Consider the following 25,954-nt stretch of genomic DNA (forward strand, 5'->3'; position numbering starts at 1 on the left):
GGCTCCCGGACCCGGATCAGGGACGGCGGCGGCGGGGACGGGTTGCTGGGCCTCCGGGGCCGCCGGCAGCAGCGGCGACTCGGTGCCCGGGGCCCCTCCGCGGGCCGCGACCTGGTGCTCCTCCGCGTCGTCGGGGCTCGCGGGCCGCTCGGAGGACGCCGGCGGGCGGCCACCGCACATGACGCACCTGGCGAAGTGGCGGGGCGCACACACCTGGGCGCAGTGCTGGCCCAGAGGAAGGCGGGGCTTGGGCGGGACCCGGTGAAGCGGGATGGGGACCGCAGTCCCGACAGGCGGTGTCTGTCTAGCAGGTGTCTAAAGAGGAAGTCATTCGCGGGGCGCCGGTGGCTCACGCCAGTAACCCCAGCTACTCAGGAAGGCTGAGATCTGAGGACTGCGGTTCAAAGCCAGCCCAGGCAGGAAAAGCCCGTGAGAACCTGGTCTCCAATTAATGACCGAAAGCCAGAAGTGGAGCTGTGGCTCCAAGTGGTAGATAGAGCACCTTGAGCGAAAAAGTTCAGGACAACGTCTGGGTCCTGAGTTCAAGCCCCACGACCGAACAAAAAAAGAGAGACAGAGACAGAGACAGAGAATTAAGGCACAATTAAGGCGGGGAGCAGAGGGAGGCATGGGCGGAGCCTAGAGCGAGGGGCGTGGCACGTGCAGGGTGGGTGTGGCCTGCGAGCAGGTAAAGTTAGGCTCCCTTAGCCTAGAAGCTTTGTGCGGGCTAGGGGCGTCGCTTACTCAGGTACAAAGAAGACTGGGGGCTTCGTCTGGCAGAACTGGGCGGGGCTTTACCAGGGGCGGGGCAAGTTCAGGGTGGGTGTGGCTTGCGATCAGATGTCCACTTAGTGGCCCCGGGTGGACAAGACAGTGGGCGGAGCCTAGGAGGTGGGGCCTTGCATTGGGGCGTTGGCCTGGAGCTCGACCAATGAGATGAGAGGGGCGGTGCCACATCCTAATATGGCGTTCCCGGAAGCTAAGGCCGGGAGCTTGGACGAAGGCAAGCTCAGTCCGGACTTGGTTTGGGAGTGCCAGTCCACCCTCCACCCTCTTGGAGAGCACAATGCACCCCTCGGGCTGGTTCCCTGAGACCTAGCAGCGCTTTTACCCCACCCCCACGCAGCCCTCTCATTGGCTTACTGGACCCACCAGCCCGCCCCTTCTGGGGTGTGATTGGTCAGCGGCGGATATTGATGTCTGGGGGAGTTGGGTCAAGACGGGACTGAGTCATGGGGGCTGTGGCCCGGAAGAAGCAGCAGGGCAGAGACGGGCATGATGGGGCATCGAGTCAAGGGCCCCGTCCCTGCCAGGAGCGCTCCTCTTCCTATTTCGCAATTCTGCCTCCAGATCACTTTAGAGAACACCTGTCATTAGGCGATCCTGTGAAGGCAGCCGCGTTGCATTCTCGCGACGCGCAACACGACCCTGAAGATGAGGTCATTTGTCTGGAGTCACGCACGCATCATCCAACCCGACAGCAATCCAGGAGCCTTAACCAGCACAGCAGCCTTACCGGCAGCGTTCTGATTTAGGGGTTAACCAAGCTATCTCTAAGTGGTCCTGGGGCTTGAACCCAGGGCTTTGTGCTTTCACTCTCCACCCCCCGCCCCCGCCCCCCCAAAAAAAACCTTCAAGGCTAGCACTCTACCACTTGAACCACAGTGCCATTTCCAAGCTTTTGGGTAGTTAAATGGAGCTAAGAATTTAAGATTTTCCTGAACCGCAGTCCTCAGATCTCAGCCTCCTGAGTAGCTAGAGCTTACAGGCATGATCCACTGGAGCCCGAGTTGTTCTTTTTTTTTTCCCCAACTGTTGCTTGAATTTAGGGACTCGATCATTCAACTTTTTATTGTACCATTCTATGAACCATACCCTTGGTTCCAGATTTTTGCTGGATATGGAGATTAAGAGTCTCTTAAGATTTGTCTGCCTGGGTTGACTTCAAGCTTTTCTTCTCTAATCTCAGCTTCCAGAGTAGTTAGGATTATAGGCATGAGATTGGGCTTCAATGTCCTCCTCCTCCTCTTCTAAATTTACCAATTTGGGGCATTATGTATTGAATCATTTACACCACTGCTACAAGACTGGCTCTTTCCAGGCTGGTTCTCTATATTAAAATAGTCATCTGTTGTCACCTCCCAGCCTTCTTACACAAGTCGTACCCAACAGGCATTATAGTGTTGCAGAGACTGTAATTAAGCCATGGTTCTGTTCTGCCTCTGGTAAACAATGTATCTGAGTCAGATTACAGTGCTATTTTGTACTTTTGTTCTCTCTTCCTGGATTCAACCACCTTTTATTTTATTTTTTGGCATAGTTCCTTGAACTGGGACTTGAACTCTGGGCCATATTTAGCATCATTCCTGAACTTTGGCAAAAAAAAAAAATTTTTTTTTTTCTCCTGAAGTCTGCTAGTATTCTACCAGTTGAGCCAGAGTTCCACTTGTTTTTTGTTTGTTTGGGGGGGTGTGTGTGCTTAATTGGATGTAAGAGTGGAGATTAAGTCTCACAGACTTTCTAGCTGGCTTTCAACTGCCATCCTCAGATCTCTGCCTCCTGAGCAAGATTACAGGCATGAGCCACTGCATCTCCATTTAGGGGTGGGGAGACAAGGTTAATCTGTATAATTTACTCGACCTCACACTTTCACTGGTGTTCTATGACTGGTGTTCTATGACTGGTGTTCTATGACTGGTGTTCTATGACACACAGTTCCACTTCCAGCTTTTGATGGTAATTGGAATCCCACCAGGCTTTTCTGCTCAGGCTCTGATCTCAGCCTGCTGAGTAGCAAGGATTGCAGATGCTGTCATCCCAACTTTTCTTCTATGTATTCCACCGGGACCTGAAATTTAGAATCCTCCTGCCTCTGCCTCCCAAGTGCTAGGATTACAGGAGTGCATTGCTACACTGGTTAGGTTTTTGTTATACACCCCCATAACTCAACAGTTAATTCAAGGTCTGATGTTCCCAGGGTTTCTCTTCAGTCCTCCAATCTGTCCACATGGCTGGTGGGTTTCAGAATCACTCTTCTTTCCAGCACATGCACACCCTGTTCCCAACTCCTTCCAAGTCTACTTTCTAAGAGAGAGCAAGTCGCCACAGGAGAGGAACTTTATAATTCAGTACAAATGTTTATTTTTGCAACGAGAACTGCACAAAAAAACCCTTTAGTGTGTAAGTGAAAAGTATGAATTTCCTTCTACAAATATCTAAAGTGTTTAAATACAAGTCTCAGATTCACTGACATAATTACTGGCCAAGCAACCTGTGTATATAGTACAGTGAGCTTGTACACACCTCTTATTCTTGTATAGGACTAAGGTTTCTAGTACTGTGGGAGGAGCTTGAAAATGGCCAGAGAAATTAAATAGATCCCAGTTCTAATTACAACCCAGTTTGAGGAAACACCATCAAGGAAGGTATGGAGGCCATGGCAGAGTTTAAAGTCTTTAGCAGGAAGGTTCAGACAAAGCCATTTCTCAGAAGTCTCTCAACAAAAAGGAGCAAAACCAGGAAGGTGGGATGAGAAAGAAGAAACCACAATGTTGTCCTAACCCAGTGGGGTACCTTAATCCTCCCTTGGCTGAGAGACAGTCAAAGGCTCTTTAAAAAATTTCCTCATTGAAAAAGGGAGATGTGGGCTAATAAACAGGTCTAGAAAGGTCAATGCATGTTTCTGCATAAGTCACACACTTGTATCTTAAGTCCTAGGGACTGCCCCTACGGGTTCCTTCATGGAAACATGTGTGGGTGTGCTAGGGAGGGGAGGATCCTATCAGAGGGGAATGTACGTTTATTTAAGAGCATCTGCTTAAACTAACCCTGAGCTGAGATGAAAGGCGGGGTAAGCAGGATAGCCCAGGCCACAGGAGAGTGAGAACAGAAAGAACATGGGCCTGGAGTTGGTGAGGGGCCTGTTGGGGTCATCACCCCCAGAGGCCAGGACCCATAGGAAGAGCGGGCACCCAGGCTCCATGGCAGCAGCCCTGAGCCGGAAGGGCTCCTTCACAGGAAAAGTCAGGGCCAGGCCACAGAGGAGTTCAGGGTTCTGTGGTGACTGTGGGAAGTTTCTGGGAAGGGGGGGGGGGCATACACCCCGAGGCCTGGCTTAGGCAACAGGTGGTTCACAAAGAAATGTCAGGGAGACGCCAGCAATTAAAAAAGAGAGACGTGTTTATTCCATGATCAGTACAGATGCATGTTCACCATATCCAAGTCAAACCAGTCAGTGACTCCCGAGTTTGGCCAACACTGAGGCACCAGCGTCATGGTGTTGAGTGGGTTCTCATGGCACGCATAACCTCACCAAGGGTTTTGATTATAAAATTTAAAAAAGAAAAAGAAAAAGAAAAAAAGGATGGGAAAGCGGCTGGCCAATCAGACTCAGACAGGGTGCGGGGAGGGGACCTCGGCCTCCCACCAGGTCGCCCCGGGCCCACCCTATCCCCAGCCCCCTTCCTTCCTTTCTTGGTAAAAAAAAGATTTGACATTAAAAACAAAGCCAACAAATGAGGGCAAGGGAGGACAAGAAATCTCAGCGTTTTGATTTCATAATTAATTAAAAATAGACTAATAAAAGTTTGAAACTGAATAAAATATAGGCAGGAGTTTTTTTTGTATGTATGTTTTGTTTTCCTTTTTTTTTTGTTTTCTTTTTGTGTTTTTTTTTTCCTTTTTTATACCAGTTTGGTGGAGTCACCAACAAACTTCAAACAAAGATATGCCAGCTATGTTCACTACACAGTACAGCCACGGTCACGCCCTGGCCGAGAAGACCAGCACACCATTTCCAAGAGAAGCAGTGCCATTGTGTCTGGACAGGAGATAATTAAAAATAAAATAGATTTCAACAACAAAAATATATATAGAAAAACAAAAACAAAAACCCAGCAACACAGGTGGGAAGAAACTGACTTTGGTTGGCGGCCTTGCTCCCGGGGCGAGGCCCGCACGCACGCACGGCTGGCCGCCTCCGTCCCAGAGGCCACGGACACACACACACCTCCACGGCACTATTCCCTTTTGCACAAGCGAACACTTACAGAGAGCGGCTCTCGATTAAAGGCTTGTGGGGGGAGGGGAGGGAGTCTGTTCAAGGCAAAGTCAGTGCCAGCAAGGGGGTGGGCCGGTGCCCTGCCCAGCAGCCCACCGGGCCTATCCGAGCCTCCTGGGGGCGGGCGGCCATGCTGCAGTGTAGGCGAGGACTTCCAATGGGCAGGGCGCCACGGACGTCACGTTCTCACGAACAGGAAACCAGTCAGGGTGGCAGCAACGATGTCTGTGTATACTGTGTAGACATTTGGCGGAGAGAAGGGCCTCTCACCCCGTGCGTGGGGGCGCGGGTCTCAGGTCCTGCCGGCACACGCACACCATTGAGGTGTGCTCTGGGCAGACGTCCTCTGGCTGGCTGTAAGGCAGGCGGGCTCCACGCTCCTCTGCTCCCGCCAGGCCCGCCCCGGGCACAGCATGCATAGGGGCCAGGCTGCCGCTTCCTCCACTGCCCTAACACTATGGAGAGTCAACGTTTCCCAGAAAAATCAAAGTCACAGTCACCTAGGTGCTCTCAGAAGAGGTTCTCTTCAAATATCGACAAGAGGTCGCTCTGGAAATTCATGTCAATCGTGGCTTCCATCTGGAGGGAAAGAGGAAGCAGGGGGGTAGTGAGACAGGGCCTGTGCAGCTGTGCCCATGCGCTGGGGCCAGTTGCTTTGGTGTCCACCCTGGTACTGCGGGATGTTGAAGGGGAGCCACCTCTGCCTCCAGAGGTTGGCTAGGACCACCGCCCCCCCCAGCTGTCAGGACCCCCCTTTGGGTGCCAGGACCCCTGGCTCACCGCTTCCCGCCGCCGCCGCTCCTGCTCCCGCTTCCTGGCCAGCTCCCTCTGCTGATCCAGCATGGACTGGGGCTGGGAGCTCTGGGCCTGGGGGGCTGCAGCTGCAGCCACAGCAGCTGCCTGCTGCTGCTGCTGCTGTTCCTGCCGCTGCTGCTGCTGCTGCTGCTCTTGGCGCCGCCGGGCTTCCTCGTGGACGCGCCGTGCCTGCTCCAGTGCCTCCTCGTCCTCTCGGTTCCTGGGCACAGCAGGACCCCCTGGTCAGCCCGGGCCCCTGGTGTGGTCCTTGAGACCGCATCCCACCTAGACCCCAGCCCACCTCATACGCTCCTGCCGAAGCCGCTCCTTCTCCTTCTCCGCGTGCTCGGCCTGGGCCTTCAGTGCCTTCTCCCGCTCCTCCTTCTCACGGGCCACACGGCGGAACTGCTCGAAGCTCTCACTGGAGGACTTGGCGGTAGAGGATGGGGCAGTTGGATGCTTCTGGACCAGGCTGGCCCAGGAGCCCATGTTCTTGATCTTCAGGTCCTGTGGAGCAGAGGCCAAGGGTCAGTAAGGGCTTAGTCCACGGAGGAGCACCATGGGGCACTAGCAGCAAGGGGGCTCCACCCAGCAAGGGCCTATACCTTTTTGGGTGCCACTGGAGTCTTTGGCTCCTGCTTCTGTTTGTCCTTGTCAGGGGCCCCGGGTGGGGGTGCTGTTTGCTCAGGGGGCCGGATTACGGGCCGCCCGACGTCCACAGGCTTCATCTCAGGCCCTAGAAGACAGAGAGCCCATGGGCAAGGCATGCCCCACCCCGCCAGCCCTCGGCACAGGTCACCCCACAGGCAAAGGCACTTACTCTGTGGCAGGTGGACTGGGGCCTTGATGCTTTCTGGGTGCTTGGGGGGCTCTGGCCGCAGCGAGGGGCTGAAGGGCTCGCTGCGGATGATGGGCGAGTGGGTCTTCTCCTCCTTCACCACCACCAAGGGCTGGGGTTGGACCACTGAGGGCGGGCGCAGCTCCTGGAATGGCATAGGATCACAGCCGGTGAGGTGGCCAGGCTTCCCAACTGTAGCCTGGCCTTGATGCCCTGACCCCGCCCACTGGCCTCTTACCTGCTTCTTGGGCTGGACACTTTGCTGGGGTGGAGACTGGTGGGCGAGGCTCTGGAACTGGGGCATCTGGGGGGAATGTATCATAAGCGGGGAGGGGGCTTCACGGAGGTGACCTAGGAGAGGGAATGAGCAGGGCGTTAGGTCACCAGTGCTGGCCACCTGGGCCTTCTGAGAATGGCAGGGGAGGAAAGGACGAGTGGGATGGAGAGCCCCTAACCCTAGCACAAAGAACAGGTTCAGTGATGCCAGCGCTGACTGGGTGCAGGCTTCCTGGAGTCCTGCATGACTTTCTGCATGCCCCGTCTCCGCCAACTTTGAAATATATACATCTCATCTCATCTCATACTTTGGGTCTGATGTGGGTGCCAGAATCTCTAGTAGATTGTTCTAAAGTAGGATCTGTCCCTATGCAGCCTAGGCCAACCAGGGGCTTGCAGATCAGCTGGGGCCCAGCTCCTGGAGGGGATGGGGTGGTGGTGGGTCCTCAGGATCCTGCCTATAGTTGTGTTCCTAAGCCAGCCTGCTTCCCCTGGCAGAAACTTGGGACCTGCTCCTATCTGGGTGGAGCAGGGAGTCAGGGCCTAGGGCCCACAGCCCACAGCCAGCCAACAACCTGCACTCAACCAAGGGTGTAGGCCCAAGCACCTAGAGCAGCAGTTGGTGCTGCTATAGCTGCCTCTCTGCAGCCTTGGTTTCAGGTCTGCCTCGCACCAAGCAACCTAACTCAGCCCATGTGCCAGCCTTCCACCGCCCTCCTCTAGGCCCTGCCTCCCCAGTGTCCACCACCCACAGCCCAGCCTGTGGCTGTGCCCTCAGAACACCTGACACTGACCCAGACACAGGAAGACAATCCAGACTGTGCTTTCAGCAACAGCCTGCTTAGAGACCAGTACCCATGGCCCAGTGGTCCGGGACTGGCACCAGGAAGCTGGCTGGGTGAAACCTGCTGAGTCTGGGTGGGGCTTTTGGCTGAAGCCCCCAGCTGAGTTCCAGCACTCTCTATCCTTTACATTGAGCCTTTGGCTTCAGGAGGCCCTGGCTCTTATGTCTCCAATCCATCCTCCCTCAGGGCTGCTCAGCCTGCTCAGAGTGAGACGGGCACAGCTGTGTGGCGGTCCAACCTGGCCCATTTTCCCAAGGAGGAGGGGCAGCTGCTCTTGGCATGAGGCAACTGAGAATCTACTCAACACTTGGCAGTCCATGCAGGGCTTAGGAACAGTCATAGCCCTGCTTTGCTACTCAATTTGGGGGCTGGAACTTGGTACTCCCCCAAGCCCTGGGTTCTGCCCAAGCCTGGGTGCTGCAACTGTGCCCCTCAACTACCACTTGGTTACACAGACAGCAAGGCTGGGCCAGGACATTCTGGCTTCACACACTTGAAAGATGGAAGTGAGTGGCTTGGCCCACACTGCCCATGGGCATGGTTTTGGGGTTGCCATTCAGCTTTAGCCCCAGTGTTCCCCAGGAAGGTCTTCACACTGTTGGAGGGGGAAGAGGGCTCTAGATGCTAAAAGCAAAAATTGCCTGATCCCAAGTAGCAGGCCAGCATGGTCCTCGTGCTGTGTCCCACATCATGTCCCCTAGGAGACTGACACCAGCCCTGGAAGGTCACCAGGAAACTCCCTCATTCAAGCTTCCCTTTCCAGCAGGATTTCGGTACACCATGAGGCTCCAGAGTGCAAAGGGAGGCCTTACCCTAGACCATCTTGGTTTGCAAGGCAGATAAATGTCCCAAAAGGCATTGCCAGCATTCTCTGGGTGCAGGCCCTCTCGCCCAGGACCCCTGGGGCGTGACTCTGAGCCCACCACAGTCTGAAGCAGACAGCCCACTGGCTTTTCTGCATCAAGACTCCAGGCCCACCACCAGACAGCCCTGAGCCTGAGGCAGGGGCTGCTTACCAGTTGAGTAGGGGTCTGACTTGTGGTGTCGAGGCGAGGGATGGTGCTGGATGACTTGCTGGGGCTTGGCGGGCTGAGGTGGGGGTGGCTGCTGGCCAGGGGGCGGGTGAGGGGGCTGCTGGCTGGGGGGCGGTGGGGGCTGGATGTGGGCAGAGAACTGCATGGGTGGCAAGTGCACAGGCCGGGGTGGGGGCTGTGGCTGCTGCTGGGGTGGGGGCTGTGGCTGTGGTGGGGGTGGAGGTGGCGGCTGTTGCTGGAGCTGCTGCTGCTGCACAGAGGGGTGAGGTGGGGGTGGCAGGGGGGGCGGGGGCTGGGACTGCACCTTCACGGAAGGGAGTAGCGGCGTGGGGGGCTGCACCTTCTGCAGCTGCTGTAGATACAGCTGCATCTGCATGGAGGTGAGGGGCGGGGCAGGGGGCTCTTCATCCTCCAGCAGCACTTGAGGCGGTTGAGCCATGGGGGGCTGGGGAAGTAGGGGGGGCTGGGCCAGGGCAGGTGACACGGCTGGGGGCCGGGTGGGCTTGGGGGGCAGGGCAGCTGCTCGGTTGCTGGGCCGCGATGGCTGCTGGGGCAGTGCATTGTGCAAGGCTGGAGACAGAAGAGAACAGTAGTGAGGCACAAGGGCAGGACCTGTCCTGTCCTGAGACCCCCTTTCCCCAGCAGTCTCTCCCAGAATACTGGGGAGCAGAGATCACACCAGCGAGCCCTGCACAAGCAGGCAGGACACGTTCTGCCCCACACTCTGCAACACCCCTCTAGTGTCTCCCTGTTCTGTGTAGCCCCCTAGTCTGCCCTCTGGCTCTAGTCATCTGTCCACCAGACTGTCCCTGGACAGCCAGCTCATCCTGTCTGGCCAGAGGGTGATCTTTGTCTGGATGACTGCCTGACACCCCGAAACTGTGAATGTCAGAGAGGTCCCATCCTTTTGAACTAATCCAATGCCTAGCTCCACTGAAATGAGTACAGACTCAACTTTGTGTGTTGGTCCTGGGGCTTGAACTCAGGGCCTGGGATCTGTCCCTGAGCTCCACCATCAAATGGAACTCCATCACTTGAGTCATAGCTCCATTCCCACTTTCTGGTGGTTAAGTGAAGATGAGAATCTCCCAGCTTTCTTGCCTTGGCTAGCTTTGATACTTGATCATCAGATCTCAGCCTCTTAAGTAGTTGTTGTTATTACAGGCATGAGCCACCAGCTTTGACTCATCTCCTGACTCAGACACCTACGATCCCAGAGGACCTCCCTCAATTTCCAACATGGCCCCGAGATGCTGTTGACCTCAGCTTCTAAGGCAAAGGGGTTTGCCCAAAGTATTCTTTCATGGCACAGCAGAACCAGGGCAAGCAGGGGGCTGTGCCATGGCTCACCTGGAGGAGAGACAACGGCGTGCTGGTTGAGATGGGGTGGAGTGCCGTGCTCAGGAGGCTGGGGTAGGTGAGGGGGCAGCTCGGGCTGCTGCAGGTGTAGGATGGGCTGGGTGAAGTGGCCGATGGGATCGAAGACACTGCCTGGGAGCTGGGGCTCCAGGACTGGCACCTGGGCGGTGATGAAGGGTGGGGGCGAGGACTTCATGGCTGGCGGGGCCGGCTGCGGCATGGAGGGCGGAGGTGGTGGGGGTGGGGGCTGCTGCGGCTGCGGTGGTGGGGGCGGTGGAGGCTGCTGGGGTGGCGGGGGTGGCTGTTGGGGCGGTGGGGCCTGGGCCGGCTGCGGATGGTGGTGGTGATGGTGCTGCATAGACGAGAGAGACACACAGGCCAATATCAGGCAAGGCAGAACCAGAGGGGGCCAGAGCCCAGGCCTCAGGGCCAGCTGTCACCTAGGGAAGGACATTCACCCTGAGCCACATACCTTCTTCTGGTCCCTCCCAGGGTGCCCCTTCTTTTTGGACTTCGGAGCCATCTCTGCAGAGAAAAGAGAAGGTGGTGAGGCTCTGGAGGAGCAGGTCATAAGCTGGCTTTGGATAAGGAGAAAAAGGCTGCAGAAGGCAGTCCAGGACGAGGGTGGGCGATACTGAGCGAGGACATCCAAGATGGGTTCAGATCAGTGAATAGTGGTTCATCATGGAGGAGAGGGGAGGGAAGAACATGGAGGGTGACCCCCACCCTCTTGCCCCCCAGTTTTCCAGGAGCTGTGATGGGAAATACTCTCCCCTGGCAAGCTTCAGACCACTGGCGCCATTCAAGATGGATCCTCAGGCTACGCCAGAAGCTGAGCTGCAGACAGACTTCCCAATGCCCACCCAGCACACAGGTTGGACATTTGAAACAGCCCTCATTCATTGGAGATGAAAGTGGGGCCCTGAGAGTATACTAGTTCAGGGTTATACTCCAACCAAAGTCTAAGTGATAGGGACGGGTGGCACGGTTCTCCAACTGCATGGATCTTTAAAGCCCTGGCTTTTCCATCTTCCCAGGTGAAGCAGAGCAACTCCGGCTGGGGCTCGCAATAGGGTCCGGCAGAGGCAGTCAGACTCACGAGACAAACAGCCAGAGACCAGAGAGTGGGAAGGTGGAGGACCTGTGTGCATACTTCGGGCGGGGGGGGGAACCACTGCCATAGGAGACACAGGCCACCCTTCAATGGGGAGACAGGCCTGAGGGACACCCTTCTCTGGGACAGATAAGGCAGTGCAGAGAGGCGTAGTGCTCTGGCTGGGGGGCCTGAGGCTTGCTGCTGGCAGCTGTGCTGTGCCCACTCTGCAGCCACATAAGGTTTATGCTAAACTACTTCCACTTGCTGTATGGTCCTTCACCAAAGGGACAGTGTTCAAGCCCAGGCTGGGGAGAGCTGGAATGGGCCTTTGGGACTGCTGGCACTGAGGCACCGCCATGGCTGAGCCTGGCTTTCCCTGAGCTCCCTGTCAGGAGAACCAGCTCTCCATGCTGGTCAGTGGGCAACATCTTCCTCAACACAGCTACTTTGTGGCAAAGGCCTACTAAGTTTCTGTGAGGCGTATGGGCCCTTGAGGGGCAGCATGCCACCTAAAGGGAAGCAACAGGACCCTGTGCTCTGCACGAGCTAGAGACGAGACACTGACACACACCTCGGCAGCCACAGACACACGTCCTTGGAACAAATGGCACAGGGCAGCGAGTGAAGACATCTAGGACATGTGAACTCAAGTCCTGACCTGGGTGCCAGGCTCAGAACCCTCTGGGTGAGACAAAGATCTGTAGCACTGGCTGGAGACCCAGAACTGCAGGGAGGGGCGTGCAGGGAAGGCAAGGTCTCAGAGGCTCCAGGGGAATGGGAGGAAGAGGCTGGGTCTTCTCCCAGCCCGTTCCAGTGCAGGCAAGTGGTGGGGAGGACAGGGTGTGGAGAAGGGAAGCTAGGGGACGGGGCCCAGCCACCAAGTGAAGTCTAAGGAAGGGGCCCAGATGCTGGCTTGAGTGCAGACAAAATGTGCGGTGAGGTGCTTTTCATCTACATAATAGGGTGGTGGCTCCATCCCCTCACCAGAGCAGGCATGGGAGCAAGCAGTGGAGCTGTGGGAATCCAGGGAGACCATCTGCAGCCATGGAAAGGTCAGAGGGGGCATCCTGGGTCCAACGATATTAGGAAGATGGGACGTGGGGCAGCCCCACCTGGCTCCTGAGGCCCAGATCCCAGTGTCAGTTACTAGTAAGAAGACAAGACAGGAAGCTCACAGCTTCACAACACTCCAGCCCAAGACACCCCCACACAAAACTCTCTAGAAAGGGTTTACATGGAGATGGCCTTAGGTACTGTGTGATCTTTATTCCATGACAATCTTCAACTCAACACAAATTGCATCTTTATACAGGATGGTAATTGTACAAAGAAATAAAAAGTTTTTGCAAAATCTGATTTAAAACACTGATTTCTTCCACCCCACCCAGCCCCACTCCAGGGGAGGCCGAGAAGAGGGCTAAAAGGCAGGGCAATGGGGGGCAGAGGGAGAAGAGGGGAGGACCAGTCGCCACTCTGACCAGCTCTCCCACAGGTCTCACAGGTAGCTGGTGCAGAGGCCCTTGGGTGGCACCTCCTATTGCCCAGAGAACAGTTAGCTGCCGACAAGTTAAAATGGTTGCCCATTGTCTTTCTGGCTGTATTCCCAGGGCACCAAATATAAGTGACTTTTTAAATTTTGTGCTGGTACTGGGGTTTGAACTCAGGGCCTCAGGCCCTCTACCACTTGAGTCACGGCTCCACTTCCGGGTTTTGATGGTTTAACTGGATGTAAGAGTCGCATGGACTTTTCCTGCCTAGGGCTGGCTTCAAACTGTGACCCTTAGATCTCAGCCTCCTGATAGCCAGGGTTACAGGCCCGAGCCACTGGGGGTTGGCTACAGTGAGTTTAAGTCTAGAGAGCTTTCAAGTTCTACAGGTCCTGAGTGAATTCTGTCAGCTGGAAGCCTCAGAGGCAAGGAAGACAGGATCCCTGGCCAGCAAGGACAAGAGGACCCTGGCAGGAGGGCTGGCCGGTGGCTATAGCTGGTATGGTGCACCCACTTGTGTGGCAAGGGGCAGGGATGACGTACAGCCTAGACACTGAGAATCTAGGCTGTTGTTTGGTCCAAGACAGCAGAAATCTTCCCAGAAAGATAATGTCAGCAGCTTCCCAACTGTCCTGTGGGAACCTCTGGGCATGAAGCCCCTCATCTCAGCCAAGACAAGTTCACCAGGAGCACGTCAGGCGTAGGCCAAAGGGCAGCTGAAAATAGTCTGTTTGGCAAACGGAGCTGACTGGAAACTGGATGCCTGGAGAGGATCAGGAGCGGCCTGCAAACTCACGAGCACTACTGCAGGGTCCTGCGAGGGTCTGGGGAGGCTGCGGCTTGATCCTGGGGCCACAGCAGGTCTGGGCAGAGAGGAACCCAGGGACTCAAGGAGCTAGGGAGGCAGGAGAGGTGGTGGCATGTCCTCAGCCTGCCTTCAGCCTCAGGACAGAGCAGGCTGCGAGGTGTCCGCTGCGAGACGGCCGGGTCCCCCAGAGGTACACATGAAGTACACTTGAAGCAAGAAAGAAAAACAAAGAGCCAGGCCCAGAGCGCGGAAGCTGCTCCTGAGACTTCTCACACCAGGCTGCTTTTTGTTGAGATGCTGGATTCATGACCAAAAAAGGGCCAATATTTATTTTTAGAGCAAAAAGGGGGAAAAAATAGCCTATTTGGTGTCTGTGGAAGGGCTTAGCTGATGTGCCACCCTCGTCTACCCAGCCAGTCCCAGCGCTGATGTCCTGCTAGGGGACTGAAGACATGGAGGAGGCTGGTGCACAGGGGGACAGAAGGGAGCTGGCCTTTTGTGTCTGCATGTACCTCACCAGCAGCCCAGAAGATACTTTCCCTATGTGACTTGAGGGAAACAGATAAAGAAGCCAGGAAAATGCCCGCCATGTCAGCTTAAGCGTTCAGAAACACAGGGACAGGAGGACTTCAGGAGGCTGCGAGTGGCTGTGTGGCCTCCAGCTGATCAAGCAACCAGGATGGCATCACTCAGCCCTCAAGGGTCGGAAGCGCCCACTCCTGGTTTGGGAAAGCCTGGATGGTCAGAGCACTCTTCCTGAGGCAGAATCAGATCTTCCCTGGGCTAAATAAAGTCACCACAAGGTCCCAGAAGGGAGCAGTTAAGGTCCAGAGTCTCAGACAAAGAGGGAAGGGACCAAGAGAGGAGACACACTCTGATCGGGTATAGCACACAGAGCAGCACCAGAGTGGGCTTGGGGGAGATTGTCATCACCCTTCAGAAGGTGTCACCCACCCAGAGGTCCCAGGCAACCAGGGAGGCTGGGTGGGACAGCCCCAAGTCTTTGTACAGGGAGGCCCAGGCGGCCAGGCAGGCAGCCTTCCCAAAGGTGGGAACTAGGCGTGTGCTGCCAGACATGACTAATCCACCCCGGGGACAGGCCCAGGCCTCTGAGGAATTCCATAACTTGATGGAGTCCTGTCCCTTTCACAGAAGAAAATGGACTTAAGCTATAGCTTGCTGGGAAGGAATCTGGAACTGAAGACCGTTTTATTAAGAGTCCGTGTCCAATGATTAGGCAGGACCTACATAGAGGAAGAGAGAAATCAGTGTGAGAGAAATGGTGTGGAATGTACCATTCAAGTCACAAGAACAGAAGAACTGCAGACGGAGCCAGTCTCTGTGCTCTGATGGCCCAAAGGGCACAGGAGAGCAGCACTAGAGATAGGGAGCTCCGCCCCGCCTGACCTTCCTCGGGTGGGGACAGACCCACCTCCATGGATCCACTCTGCACCAACATATCTGAAACCACCCTGGGCCTGCCCATGATTCCAGACAAACTATGTCCCTTAACAAGCTCCATATGTGTCTGCCTGCATGTGCTCCTGTTCCCTCCACTGCTCCACTTGCCCCCTGCCCTGTCCCACCAGCCAGGTACACGAGGCTCACAATCATCAGGTGTATCTGGTCCCAGCCCTCCCTTGTGTGGTCCAGTCCTGCCATACTGTAGGGCAGGACTTCTGCTGAGGGAGGCAAATGGTGGGGCCTGGCCACTGCACCCCTTACATATTCATCAAAGCACAAACTATAAAGAAGAATTTGTGACATGTAGGTGAGAACAGAGGAAGGAAAAGAGAAGAAAGAAACAAGAGAAAAACAGCAAACAGGTTGAGGAGGAAATGTTTCTCCTCTCCCTCCTTTTCCAGGGGCTCTAGCAGGGCTCCTGGACCAGGGCAGCATTGGGCTGGCTCCCACCCACACAGCAGTGGCGCCTCAGAGTCATGGATGTTCCCCCCCCCCCCATGCCTGGGAAAAACCCGCCCACCCAGCCTCTCACTGCTGGCCACGTTCCACAAGGCTGGCCCTCACCCCAGGGAAGCCCGGAGCCCTCCAGCTGCAAGGCTGGGTGGTGTAATTGTGGGGTTGTCACCTGGTTGTGTACCCCCCACCTTCTGAGAGTACACCATGGCCCTGGGATGGGCTGAGTCCCTCTCAAAGACCCTCAAGACCCTCCATGGAGCCAGGAAGCTGGGGCTGGCAGTGTGGTCAGAGCAGAGCATCCCAACGCATGTCTGCACTTCCCAGCTCCAATCTTTCCAGATCAAGCATTCCTCTTTCCCCTGGAGCTACTGAGGAACGCCCACATTGTTCAGTCCTGGGAAAAGGAAACCAAGAGTCTGAAATAGCTGGACTACATTCCTGGGCAAATGAAAAAGCAAAGCAAAATCTGACGGACCCTCTCCAAACCACCCCTGCCCATGTTGGGAGGCGGGGGGGGGGGGGGGGGAGAGGTATGGCTCCTGACAGGGAGACCACTGTGTGTCTACCATTTGGGAAGAGCCAGCCAGCAATGTGCTAGTGAAGGTCTTCAGGAACTTTCCGGACTGAAGGACGTCCTAGGACACCCTCTGCCCCATGTGCCAGCAGACCTCACATGGGGCTGGGGAGAGCAAGTCACAGCTCTGTGCACAGCGTGCTTGGGGTAACAGCAGGAAGATCCTCTCCACAGATCCCCTAGAAGGTGGGAGTAAGATGGCACCCAAGGATGGTAACTGCCTGGCCCAACACTAATCCCTTGAGCGGCTAGAACCGAAGCTCAATGGAAGATCATACAACCCAAGCAGTAGCTGGGCTTGGTATGTGCTGCAGGGGAAGAGACCCAACTGGGCAAGCATCCCCACCCTCCCTGAGCACAGCTGCCCTAAGCTGATGCTTAGGATCCCAGAGGTACAACCCAGTGCCCTGAGCAGCTCATGGATTGCTGCCAGAGGATGGCCTTTTGTACCTCCCTTCTGACCCCAAGGTTAGTGCTTCTCTTCAGTTTCTTTTGGTGATTCATGTCCCAGGGCCATGTCAGCAGAAATAACCCTTGGTACAAGTGACAAAAATAGGTCTTTGAGGGATTTAGGCTCTAATCCAAATGGAAACACAAGAACAAGGAAGGCTAAACAAGCCTCCAAAGACCAAAGGGAAATACCTTCCATGGCCAGAGCTCCCAGGCACAGCAGCCGGTAACCAGTCACACAAAGTGCAGCTGCCCAAGCCACCCGAAGAGGAGGCGACCACACTCTGTGACATGAGTGTGGGCTGCGGCTCACAGCCTCTCGGTAGGCCGCTCCTAAGTAGCACTGTCCAGCTGGCTGACAGAGCCCCTGCTTGCTCACAGAAGGCGACGGAAAAGCCACAGCTCCATCAGCAGTGCTGCTGGCCAGCATGAAGACAAAGAGAGACAGGCCAAACCCACGTGGGAGGGCATATGGGAAGAGCCCAAGCCAGGCAGCTGAGCAAGTGGCCAGGGCTGGACCGCCTGGGCCTGGGAGCCAGCAGGCCAGCAACTTCAAGGCTGTAAATCTCACCCTCCTCCTTCCCGCCAAGACAGCTGTTCCCAGGGCTCTCAGATTACTCTTTGCACAATCCTCCCACTTTCTTTAAAGGGATGGGGAGGGTTTAAAAAATTCCTAGTAGCAGGAGGGGTGCAGGGCACTTACATGGGAGCCCAGGAGGGTTCCTGCCTACAGCAGACAAGCAGGCTGTGGGGGCCAGGGAAGAGACTACAGCCATAGACTGGCAACGAGCTGTTTTAATGACCAGCTCAGACCCTAAGGTGAACCTGAAATTTGGTTGGCAGGGAAAGGGAAAAGTCAGAGTTACCAGGAATGCTACCACAGACCAAGAGTACAACCATTAGCCCCATCCGCCCTGCACAGGGTAGGCCTGGCCCAGCCGGCCAGGCAAGTGGCACTCCCTACTGGCTGAGGAGACTGAAAAGGAAAGGGTGAGTGGAAGGATGGGGCGGGAGGCTGTAGGCTGGGGCAGCCTCGGCATTCATTACTGTAGAGATGCCACCAGCAACAAGTATCCCAGGGCATAGAATCCTGGGGAGACCCCAGTGTCTGTTCTCCTTGCTCTACTGTGTCATACCTCAGAACTGGGATTTCTACTCCATCATGAGGACCAGAATTTGTTTCCAGTTAAGAGTATCATTGGAGGAGGGGAGACCCACGGAAGAACACATCAGGAATGTTTTTGCCCAACCAAACACACACCTCCCACTGTGGACCCCAGCCCCCAGCCTACCTAGTAGAAGCATGCCAACACCCCAGGGCTGGCTCCCAGGCACTCTGTAGTTTGCTCAGCCTGAGCTGCCCAGTGCCAACCCCACACACGAGCCATATGCCAGGCCTTTCATGTACCCTACATTCCCTTGTGCACATGAGGTGGCACTCTGCTTCCTCCACATCCAAGTCCAGCTCCCAGCACTGCCCCTTGCCCCACCTCTGGCCCTGCAGTTGATGCTCAAAAGGTGGGCTCAGATGGGGTGCCAGTGCAGGCCCACAGAGCTTCACAGGGGAGTGTCCGAAGTGCAGGCCAAACCAAGCCCCAGTGATCCTGTAATCCTAGCTACCTAGAAGGCTGATCTGAGGATCAAAGTTGAAGGCAGACTAAATAGACAATCTGGCAGATTCTCATCTCCAATTAACCACCAAAAGCCAGAAATGGAGGAATACTCTAAATGTCAGAACTCCAGCCACAATAAAAAAAAGTTGAGTGGGAGCTTGAAGCCCTGAGTACAAATCCTGGTACTGGTGTACAATATGTGCACGTGTGCACGTATGGGGGAGGGGGTTGTGTGCGCATACACACATATACAGAGCACAGGATATACACACCCAGGCATGTATGGAGTCAGGGCAGAGCCAGCAGCAGCTGGCACAGCAGGCAGGGCCCGCACTGTGAGGAAGAGCAGACAGGAGCTACAGCTCAGAGTCCAGGTGACAAGCTATAGGACTGAGGATGGACCCCACTATGAAGGCTGCCAGCTGCAGACAGCTCAGCTCCACTCTTGCCAGACATCTGCCAATCAAGTACAGCCCCCGAATGTGGTCCTGCATGTGATTATGGTGGGCTGCACAATCTTCTCTGGGATAGAAGGCTTGGGAGTGGGGGGGGGGGGTCACCTTGTGGTTGATACCACTACCTGGGGTCCAGTCCCATGTCACCCAGGAAGCCTCCGTGGGGACAGCATTAGGGCAGCAGTGGAGATCTATCTCTGGGCTCTCCAGCAGCAGACACAGAACCAAGCTGGTGCTGGTGTCCATGCCAGTGCCTGGCAGACTGGGGAGTTTCTGACAAGATCTTAAACAAGAGTCCCCTGACCTGTTTCCGAGTCTTCACTATCTGAGGAGCTGGACTCGCTGGTGCTCTCTGACTCTGAAGATGAGAAGCCTTTCATCTTGGAGGAGCCGGCAATCACGTCCACTTTCTCAGCTGCAAGCCAAACAACAGGAACAGTGATGACGAGGCAGCTCCTGACGGCCACCGCCTCAGGCCCTAAATGGTTCCAGTTTCCCACTGGTAGCCTACTGCAAACTTCCCAAAACATGGCCTGTGTTTCCACTTCCAGGGTGATCTGTTCCCTTTGGAGGATTTCTCAAGGATGCAAGAGGCCAGGTGGTGGAGTCATTTCCCAGCATGAAGTACTGCTGGTCTTGTGTAAAGCTAACCTACAGCAAAAAGTATGCCTGGGGACAAATAAGGACAAGGAAAGAGCCATAGTATGACTAAAACCCCAGTGGACTTCACCAAAGTGGACCCTGAGGACAGACTCAAGGACATGGCAGCCAGTGTGGGCTAGATAAAGGGAGAGTGTAAAATGTCCTCCTGTAGATAACCAAGTCCTGAAGTCCCAAGAGAAAGGAATGGCTGCAAGACTGTCTGTACCAGCTCTACCAGAGGAGGAAAGACCTCGTGTCATTGCTCCTAAAATCCAGTTATGTCTTCTTCCTGGCAAGACTCTACACAGCAAGTAGTTAGGAACAGAAGCAGCTGCTGTTCAGAGCCAACACTCAAAACAATTTTAGGCTGGGCACAGTGGTACAACCCCAGCTGATTGAGAAGAACATGGCTCCAGACTAGCCAGAGCAAAAAGTCAGCAAGATCTCACACCTCGCTAAGTCAGTCAGGTGTGGTGATGTGCTGTGTGATCCAGCATAGCTGGATCACGAAGCTCATGGTCCAGGCAAAAGCATGAGATCAGAACTGAAAAATAACTGAACTGCAAAACAGGGACACATACATGTCTCTCAAGAGGTAGAGTGTCTGCTAGCAAGCATGAAGCCCTGAGTTCACACTCCAGTCACACAGTCCAGTCAGTCTCTCTCTCACACACACCCCACCCACCAACCACAGAGAGGTTCAGAAAGGCGGCAGAAGTCCAGGGCCTGGTGAGGTGCATTATCTTATGCTTCTAGGGTTACTATGTCAAGGGCAGGGGTTATCTATCTAGAGAAAAGGCCTGATAAGTCGCAGGATGGAGCAGGCCGGTGAAGAGAGCTCAAGCGTACCTTGGGGTTTCCTTTTCTTCCGCAAACAGGAGGTGACATAGCGCTCCAGCTCACGCAGTGTGGAGGGCTTCAGGGTCTCAAAGTCAATCTCAATCTCGTCGGGGTTTGAGTTCTTGAGCGAGGGCTCCCGGGACTGGATGATGTGCACCACTCGGCCCAGCTTCTCCCCGGGGAGCTTGTTGATGTCCAGGCTCAGCTGGCGCTTTTCCTCGTAGGACATGGGCTTGCACTTGTCCTCCTCCTCAGACTCGTATGCAGGTGGGGGCTTGCTCTTCATGGGGGCCGGCTCCTTCTTGCTGCGAAGGGATGAATGGTGCACACCATCAAGAACGGGTCCCTGAGGAAGCCAGGCACTCATCCCTCCACATATGGAGAGAGAAGGGGGACACTTCCCATGTCCCGCCTGGCTGGTCTTCACACCACATTGGACTCAAGGAACACCCTGAGAGCCATGCTGAACTGCGCCAGGGGCTGTGGGAGTTGGGGCTCTGCTCAGGTGTACTCTGCTACCTCTCACTCAACACCTCAAACTCCCAGCTTCATCTGGAGAAAAAAGGCCAGAGAGCACAGTGGCCTGCTTCAGGCACACTGCCCAGCCCATTCTACCCACCAGGCAGAGCTGCTGTGAGCTGTCCTCAGCTGGCCTCTGCACCCCAGCCTCCCTGCCTCCGCCCAGGGCCGACTCTGGAAGCACAGACCTCACATTGCTGTTACTGCTGTTGGTCTTTTTTGTCTTCTTGGGAGGAAGTTCCTTGGCTTTGCTCTTTTTATTCTCCTCTACTTCCTCTTTCTTTTTGTGCTTCTCTTTTTTCTTCTCCTTCTTGTCTTTCTCCTTTTTCTTTGGTTTGTTCTGCTGGGGCTGTGAGAGGGCTGCCAGCTGCTCATGCACGGCTTTGAGCTGTGGAGAAGACAGGCCTGGCTGATGGCGCCACACCACGCAGGACCACACACAGCCCCAGGTGTCAGGGCAGGGGCATGGAGCAGAGGGGCAGGGCCAGCCCTTGGCCTGTGCCCTGCCACATGCACCAGATCCCCAAAGAGCCCAAGGCCCATCTAGTCCCTCAACGCCAGGACTGCAGTGTCCTTTCCACCCAGAGAGCTGCTCAGGCTGACAGATGCGAACCCCAGGATTGTTCCCTCAGGGGCTGGGTGAGAGTACACACAGATGCTAGGTGCCACAGACCTAATGACCGGCAGGGAGGGAGGCTCAGGAGGCACATTCTAGCTCAGTCTCACCCCCGGCATATGCATGATCATGTGCTTGAAAAGGGAGGGCCACATGGGGCTCTGGGAGAACAAGAGTAAGAACACCCGGGGCCTATGGGTGCCCCACCTGCTCCTGGAGCTCGGCCAGCCGCTGCGCTCGCTCCTCTTCAGAGTCGTCAGTGGAGCTGTCACTGTCGGAGGAGCTGTCACTGCTGCTGTCACTGGATGAGGGTGGGGCCACCACCTTGGTGGGGGGTGGCACTGCAGGTGAGGACACAGCCACCACTGGCTCCTCAGGCTCATCTGGCATCTTGGCAAAGCGCATTTCAAACACATCCTGGAGAAGGAAAGCCATGCCCACCACGAGGGTCACCTCAGCCACATCAGATACTGGGGCAAGTAATAGGGAGTGAGAAGGGAGAGAAGGCTGCAAGGCTGAAGACCTCTCTCTGCTACTAATATGGACAGCAAGGGTATGTCTGAGGCCCTGTGACAGTCTTTTAATATGCCTTTCTGAAACTGCTTCTCTCTCCTTGTTGGTTGTGAGGCTCAAACTCAGGGCCTGGGCTCTCTCTCTCTAAGCCTTTTTGTTCAAGGCTAGGGCTTTGCCACTTGAGCCACAACTTATTTCCAGCTTGTTGGTAGTTAGTTGGAGAGAAGAATCTCATGGACTTTCCTTCCTAGGTTGGCTTTGAACCACAATACTCTGATCTCAGTTAGTAGTTAGGATTATAGGCATGAGCTACCAACGCCCAACTCAACTTTCGCTTTAAAGAGTCAGGAGGGTCCTGATGTGGCTGGACACTCACTTCCAGGGGGACAGTGGCCAGGTAGGCTGCAGACTCTCTGAGAGCATTAGTCTGGGGTTCCTAAATGCGAAACCCCAGAAACTCTTCTTTAACACCCTAACACTCTGCTCAGGTCTGCAGCTTGCAGAACAGGAGGCTCTGTGGCCTTTAGTTCCCACTGGGGCAGTAAACAGTGAGGACTGCAGGCTGAGACCTTCCCAGAAGAGGGAAGAGAACTGGCAAAGGAGTGAGAGTGTGCCTGAGAGCACACAGCCAGGTGCTGTCTCTGCACTCCACTGATAAAACAGGAGCACTTTCAGTGAGCAGGGCGGGCCCCTGGCTGCGGCCCCTCCATGGAGCACAGGACAGCAGTGTGGGCACACTGAGGACACAGGGAGTAGTCAGCTGGGGAGGTACAGCCAAGTGAAGCTGAAGCCCGTAGTTTCTAGGCACAGGACTGAGTCGTGGAGCATCCTGAGGCCACCTAACTCTAAGATCCAGAGATCTGAAGTAACAACATGGGGTACGCATGTATGTAGCCAGCCAGCTGGCAGAAGCCCAGGGACTCCATGACCAATCCAATGATGACTCAAGAGGGTATAGGGGCAGAAAGAGTAAGGAGGTTTCCTAGCAGAGTTTACTTGCTTTAAGCATGGAATAGAATGACCAATATAGCAATTCACACGACTAAAGGGACTTCCCCCCAAATCTCAACAATGATGATTCAGAGAGGAGAGCAGAGGGCTGGAGTCTGCTCTAGGATCCCCTCCTGAAAGTTTAATAAACTTATGTGGGCTTCCTCTCCCAGACAGGCAGGAAAGGGGTCTTCACAGCAGGCACCGGGCATGAATGGTGGCACTGCTTTCCTCCCAGGCAGGTCCTGCTCTGTGGAAGCAATCTGGCCTGCCAAGTGCTAATGGACAGTAACTTCCTAGCCAACTCAGAAATAAATCCTTGAGCAGGCTATAGGACAAGGGCAAAGATTCACATGAGGGGTACCTAGATGTGGCCAAGGAAACCAGACCAGGCAGAGAAAAGGTTTCCTTACCAGCATGCAAGTCCCCAGTGGGGGAGCACCTGGTCTCAGGCCTCAGATATGAGCTTCAAGCTTCTGTAAGTTCGGGGGGGGGGGGGAGGGGCGGAGGAGAGGAGGTGGTGCGGGCAGAATGGTCAAATGCGCATGAGGAGGGTCAGGGAAGTAATGGCTCTCCTTCCCAGGACAGAGGTGCTTTGGGCCCCTTGTCTGTCTGTGTTCAGTCTTTCGGCCAACTGTGAAAAGACACTCTCCTTGCCACAAACATATCTGTGCTCTTCTTTCACAGACTGGCTGTTATGCACCTGAAGCATGAGGCCTCCTCCCGTTCCCTGCATGTTCAGGGCATGCTCAAGGTGATCAAGGCCAAGATCAAAGAGCAACGAGTACAGACAGGGGGCCAGGTTTGGGTTTGGAGAAACCTCTATCAGCATCTGGGCTGCAGGCTTCCTGGCTGCATCAAGTTGTGTGTGGCCTCTCCTCTTTCATGGGATGGAGCTCTGCTCAAGCCTGAGCTGGTGGCAGCAAGAGAAATGCAGGATAGCAGGAAAATCTTGCTAAGGGACTGACAGACACACATCTACCCCCTGTGTTCTGTTGTGTGCTAGAGGAATGGTGGGCTCCTTCCTGTCTGCAAGAAACACAGAGCCTGCTGGGAACACACCATGAACTATTTGTTCTGAGTACTCAGGGACCCCAAGTCATGAGTAACTAGAAAGGGAAGATGTGTTAGGCCCCAGAAGCAGATCGCAGGGATGGAAAACAACAACAGGGCAAGTTGTACACAGGGGCTGCTGTGAAGCCAGCAAAACAGAATACTATTGTCTACCAGGGGAAAATGGGGGCCTGAAACCAATTCAAGGTGGGTTCACCTCTGGCCAGCACCTCACCATGCCCACCCCACTCCTCTGTGGTCTGGTCACTCAAGCTTATTGACCTCAGCACAGCACCCTGGTTAGAGAGCAGGAGTTTCTTTGTGCCAGTGTGTGGACCAGCCTCATTTCCCTGTGGCTGCTATCGGATCCAGAGAAAGCACCCCTCTCCACTCAGTAACAAGACAGACATGTTTAGATGCTAGGTGTCCTGCCCCAATGACCCTTTCAAACCATAGCCAAAGGTTAGAGGACACAGCCACATGCTGAGGATGAGGCTTGAGTATAACACGAAATGGCACACACACAGACCTATGTGAGAACTTTCTACCTCTGGGTGCAACACCAGACACCAATGCAATTAGCAGTCTGCTTTTCCTCACTACAAAAACCAACTGCATAATGCTGTTAACTCAATACCCGTTCCTCCCTCAGATAAAAACTCTGGTGCTTACAAGGACTGTAGTCACCAGTAAGCTTCACAATTACTCTTCAGAACAGAGCAGAGGGCAGGCAGCTCTGCACCCACTGCTGTGCTGCCAACCTTCAGCCTGAGCCATTCTTGGGACGAGAACTAGAACATTAGTAGAGAGCCTTTTCTTCCCTCTCAATATAATAGTTCAAAACAGCATTCTTTGGTGCCGATGGAGTGCTTGTTTGGGCAAACAAGGACATGGGTACCCAATGTGGGCAAAGCTACCCCTACCCCATCTTCCCAGGAGAATGGGGGCAGGAGGGTAAGGGAGTCAGGCACGCAGACAATGTAAGGCACTACTGCCACCTGGTGGCCTGGTTCAAGAATTGCAGTAAAACTACAAAGTGCTAACTTTGAATGATGGGAAAGGCACAAAACAAAACAAAAATGGCTTAGAGGCTGTCTTTATGACTACAATACAATACAGACAACACCAAACTGAAGGAGGCAAGGGAAGCGCCCATCACTCATCAAAGCAAACAACAACAAAAACACCCAAAGAACAATAAGCCTTACAAACAAAAGCCTTTAAGAATCCTTCAAGTCTGACAGTGGCTCTTTTTCCTCCTCTCCCTCTCTCCTATGTGTATATCAGAGATTAAAAGACAGGGCTTCTCCCATGCTGTCATTCGGTCATGCTCCCACAACAAGTGGCAGTAAGAACGAGCTCATCTGGTCTCACAAGAAAGTGTTTCTCCCTCCACAGGAGTTGGTTCTCTGAAACAGAGGCCGCCAAAGGCTGCAATACAGTGTGGTAGGAGAAAGGAACCCTGCACAGACTTGGAATACATGTGAGAAGCTATGAGGGCTGGGGTGCAGATAGCGTGTGGGACTCTGGCCCATGCTGTACAGAAACACAGGTCAAAGGCTTCATAAGTCCTCATATCTGAGCAGAAAACACAGGCTGCTTTCTGAGAGAGCCACATGCAGAGGAGTCCTGGGACCCGCAGTCAGCTCTCCTGCACCTCGAGACAGCCGGTCAACCTACCCACAGCCTTAGGGTGAAATGATTGGGAATTCTTATAATCTTACATGGTTCCTTTTAAAGAATTTTTTTTTGAAAAAGCAGACTTTTGGGGGCTGGGGATATAGCCTAGTGGCAAGAGTGCCTGCCTCGGATACACGAGGCCCTAGGTTCGATTCCCCAGCACCACATATACAGAAAACGGCCAGAAGCGGCGCTGTGGCTCAAGTGGCAGAGTGCTAGCCTTGAGCGGGAAGAAGCCAGGGACAGTGCTCAGGCCCTGAGTCCAAGGCCCAGGACTGGCCCCCCCCCAAAAAACAAACAAACAAAAAAAAAAAACAAAAAGCAGACTTTTGCAAAAGCATGAAACTTTAACTTTATTCTCCCAAGAATTTCACTGAGATCTTACTGCTACTACCTAAAGAGAATGAGTCCCTGCTGAGTCAATGTGTGCATTTCCAGTAGCACCACCTAGACCCTCAGCTTGGAGGAAGAGCCTGTTTCACTGAACATCTA

At 54.7% G+C, this 25,954-nt stretch overlaps 1 protein-coding gene across 4 annotated transcripts in view; it reads right to left on the reverse strand.

The window, feature by feature from the left end:
* Positions 1-4,161: 4,161 nt before the first annotated feature.
* The window catches only part of Brd4 (bromodomain containing 4), a 76,601-nt gene continuing 54,808 nt past the window's right edge, over positions 4,162-25,954 (reverse strand). For 2 of the 4 annotated variants that reach the window (XM_048342463.1, XM_048342465.1), the window contains 12 exons: positions 21,434-21,643; positions 20,799-20,998; positions 20,101-20,396; positions 18,914-19,024; positions 10,679-10,731; positions 10,198-10,558; positions 8,830-9,417; positions 6,675-7,043; positions 6,460-6,590; positions 6,156-6,361; positions 5,840-6,074; positions 4,162-5,638 (listed from right to left, as the gene is read on the reverse strand). In XM_048342463.1, coding sequence (XP_048198420.1) covers positions 5,570-5,638; positions 5,840-6,074; positions 6,156-6,361; positions 6,460-6,590; positions 6,675-7,043; positions 8,830-9,417; positions 10,198-10,558; positions 10,679-10,731; positions 18,914-19,024; positions 20,101-20,396; positions 20,799-20,998; positions 21,434-21,643 — 2,829 coding nt within the window. In that variant the 3' untranslated portion in view covers positions 4,162-5,569. Of the gene's footprint in view, positions 5,639-5,839; positions 6,075-6,155; positions 6,362-6,459; positions 6,591-6,674; positions 7,044-8,829; positions 9,418-10,197; positions 10,559-10,678; positions 10,732-12,531; positions 14,842-18,913; positions 19,025-20,100; positions 20,397-20,798; positions 20,999-21,433; positions 21,644-25,954 lie in introns of those variants that run through there. The other 2 variants (XM_048342464.1, XM_048342466.1) reach the window with 2 other exon arrangements.

Source organism: Perognathus longimembris, chromosome 3, assembly GCF_023159225.1.
Source record: "Perognathus longimembris pacificus isolate PPM17 chromosome 3, ASM2315922v1, whole genome shotgun sequence".
Lineage (NCBI taxonomy): Eukaryota > Metazoa > Chordata > Mammalia > Rodentia > Heteromyidae > Perognathus > Perognathus longimembris.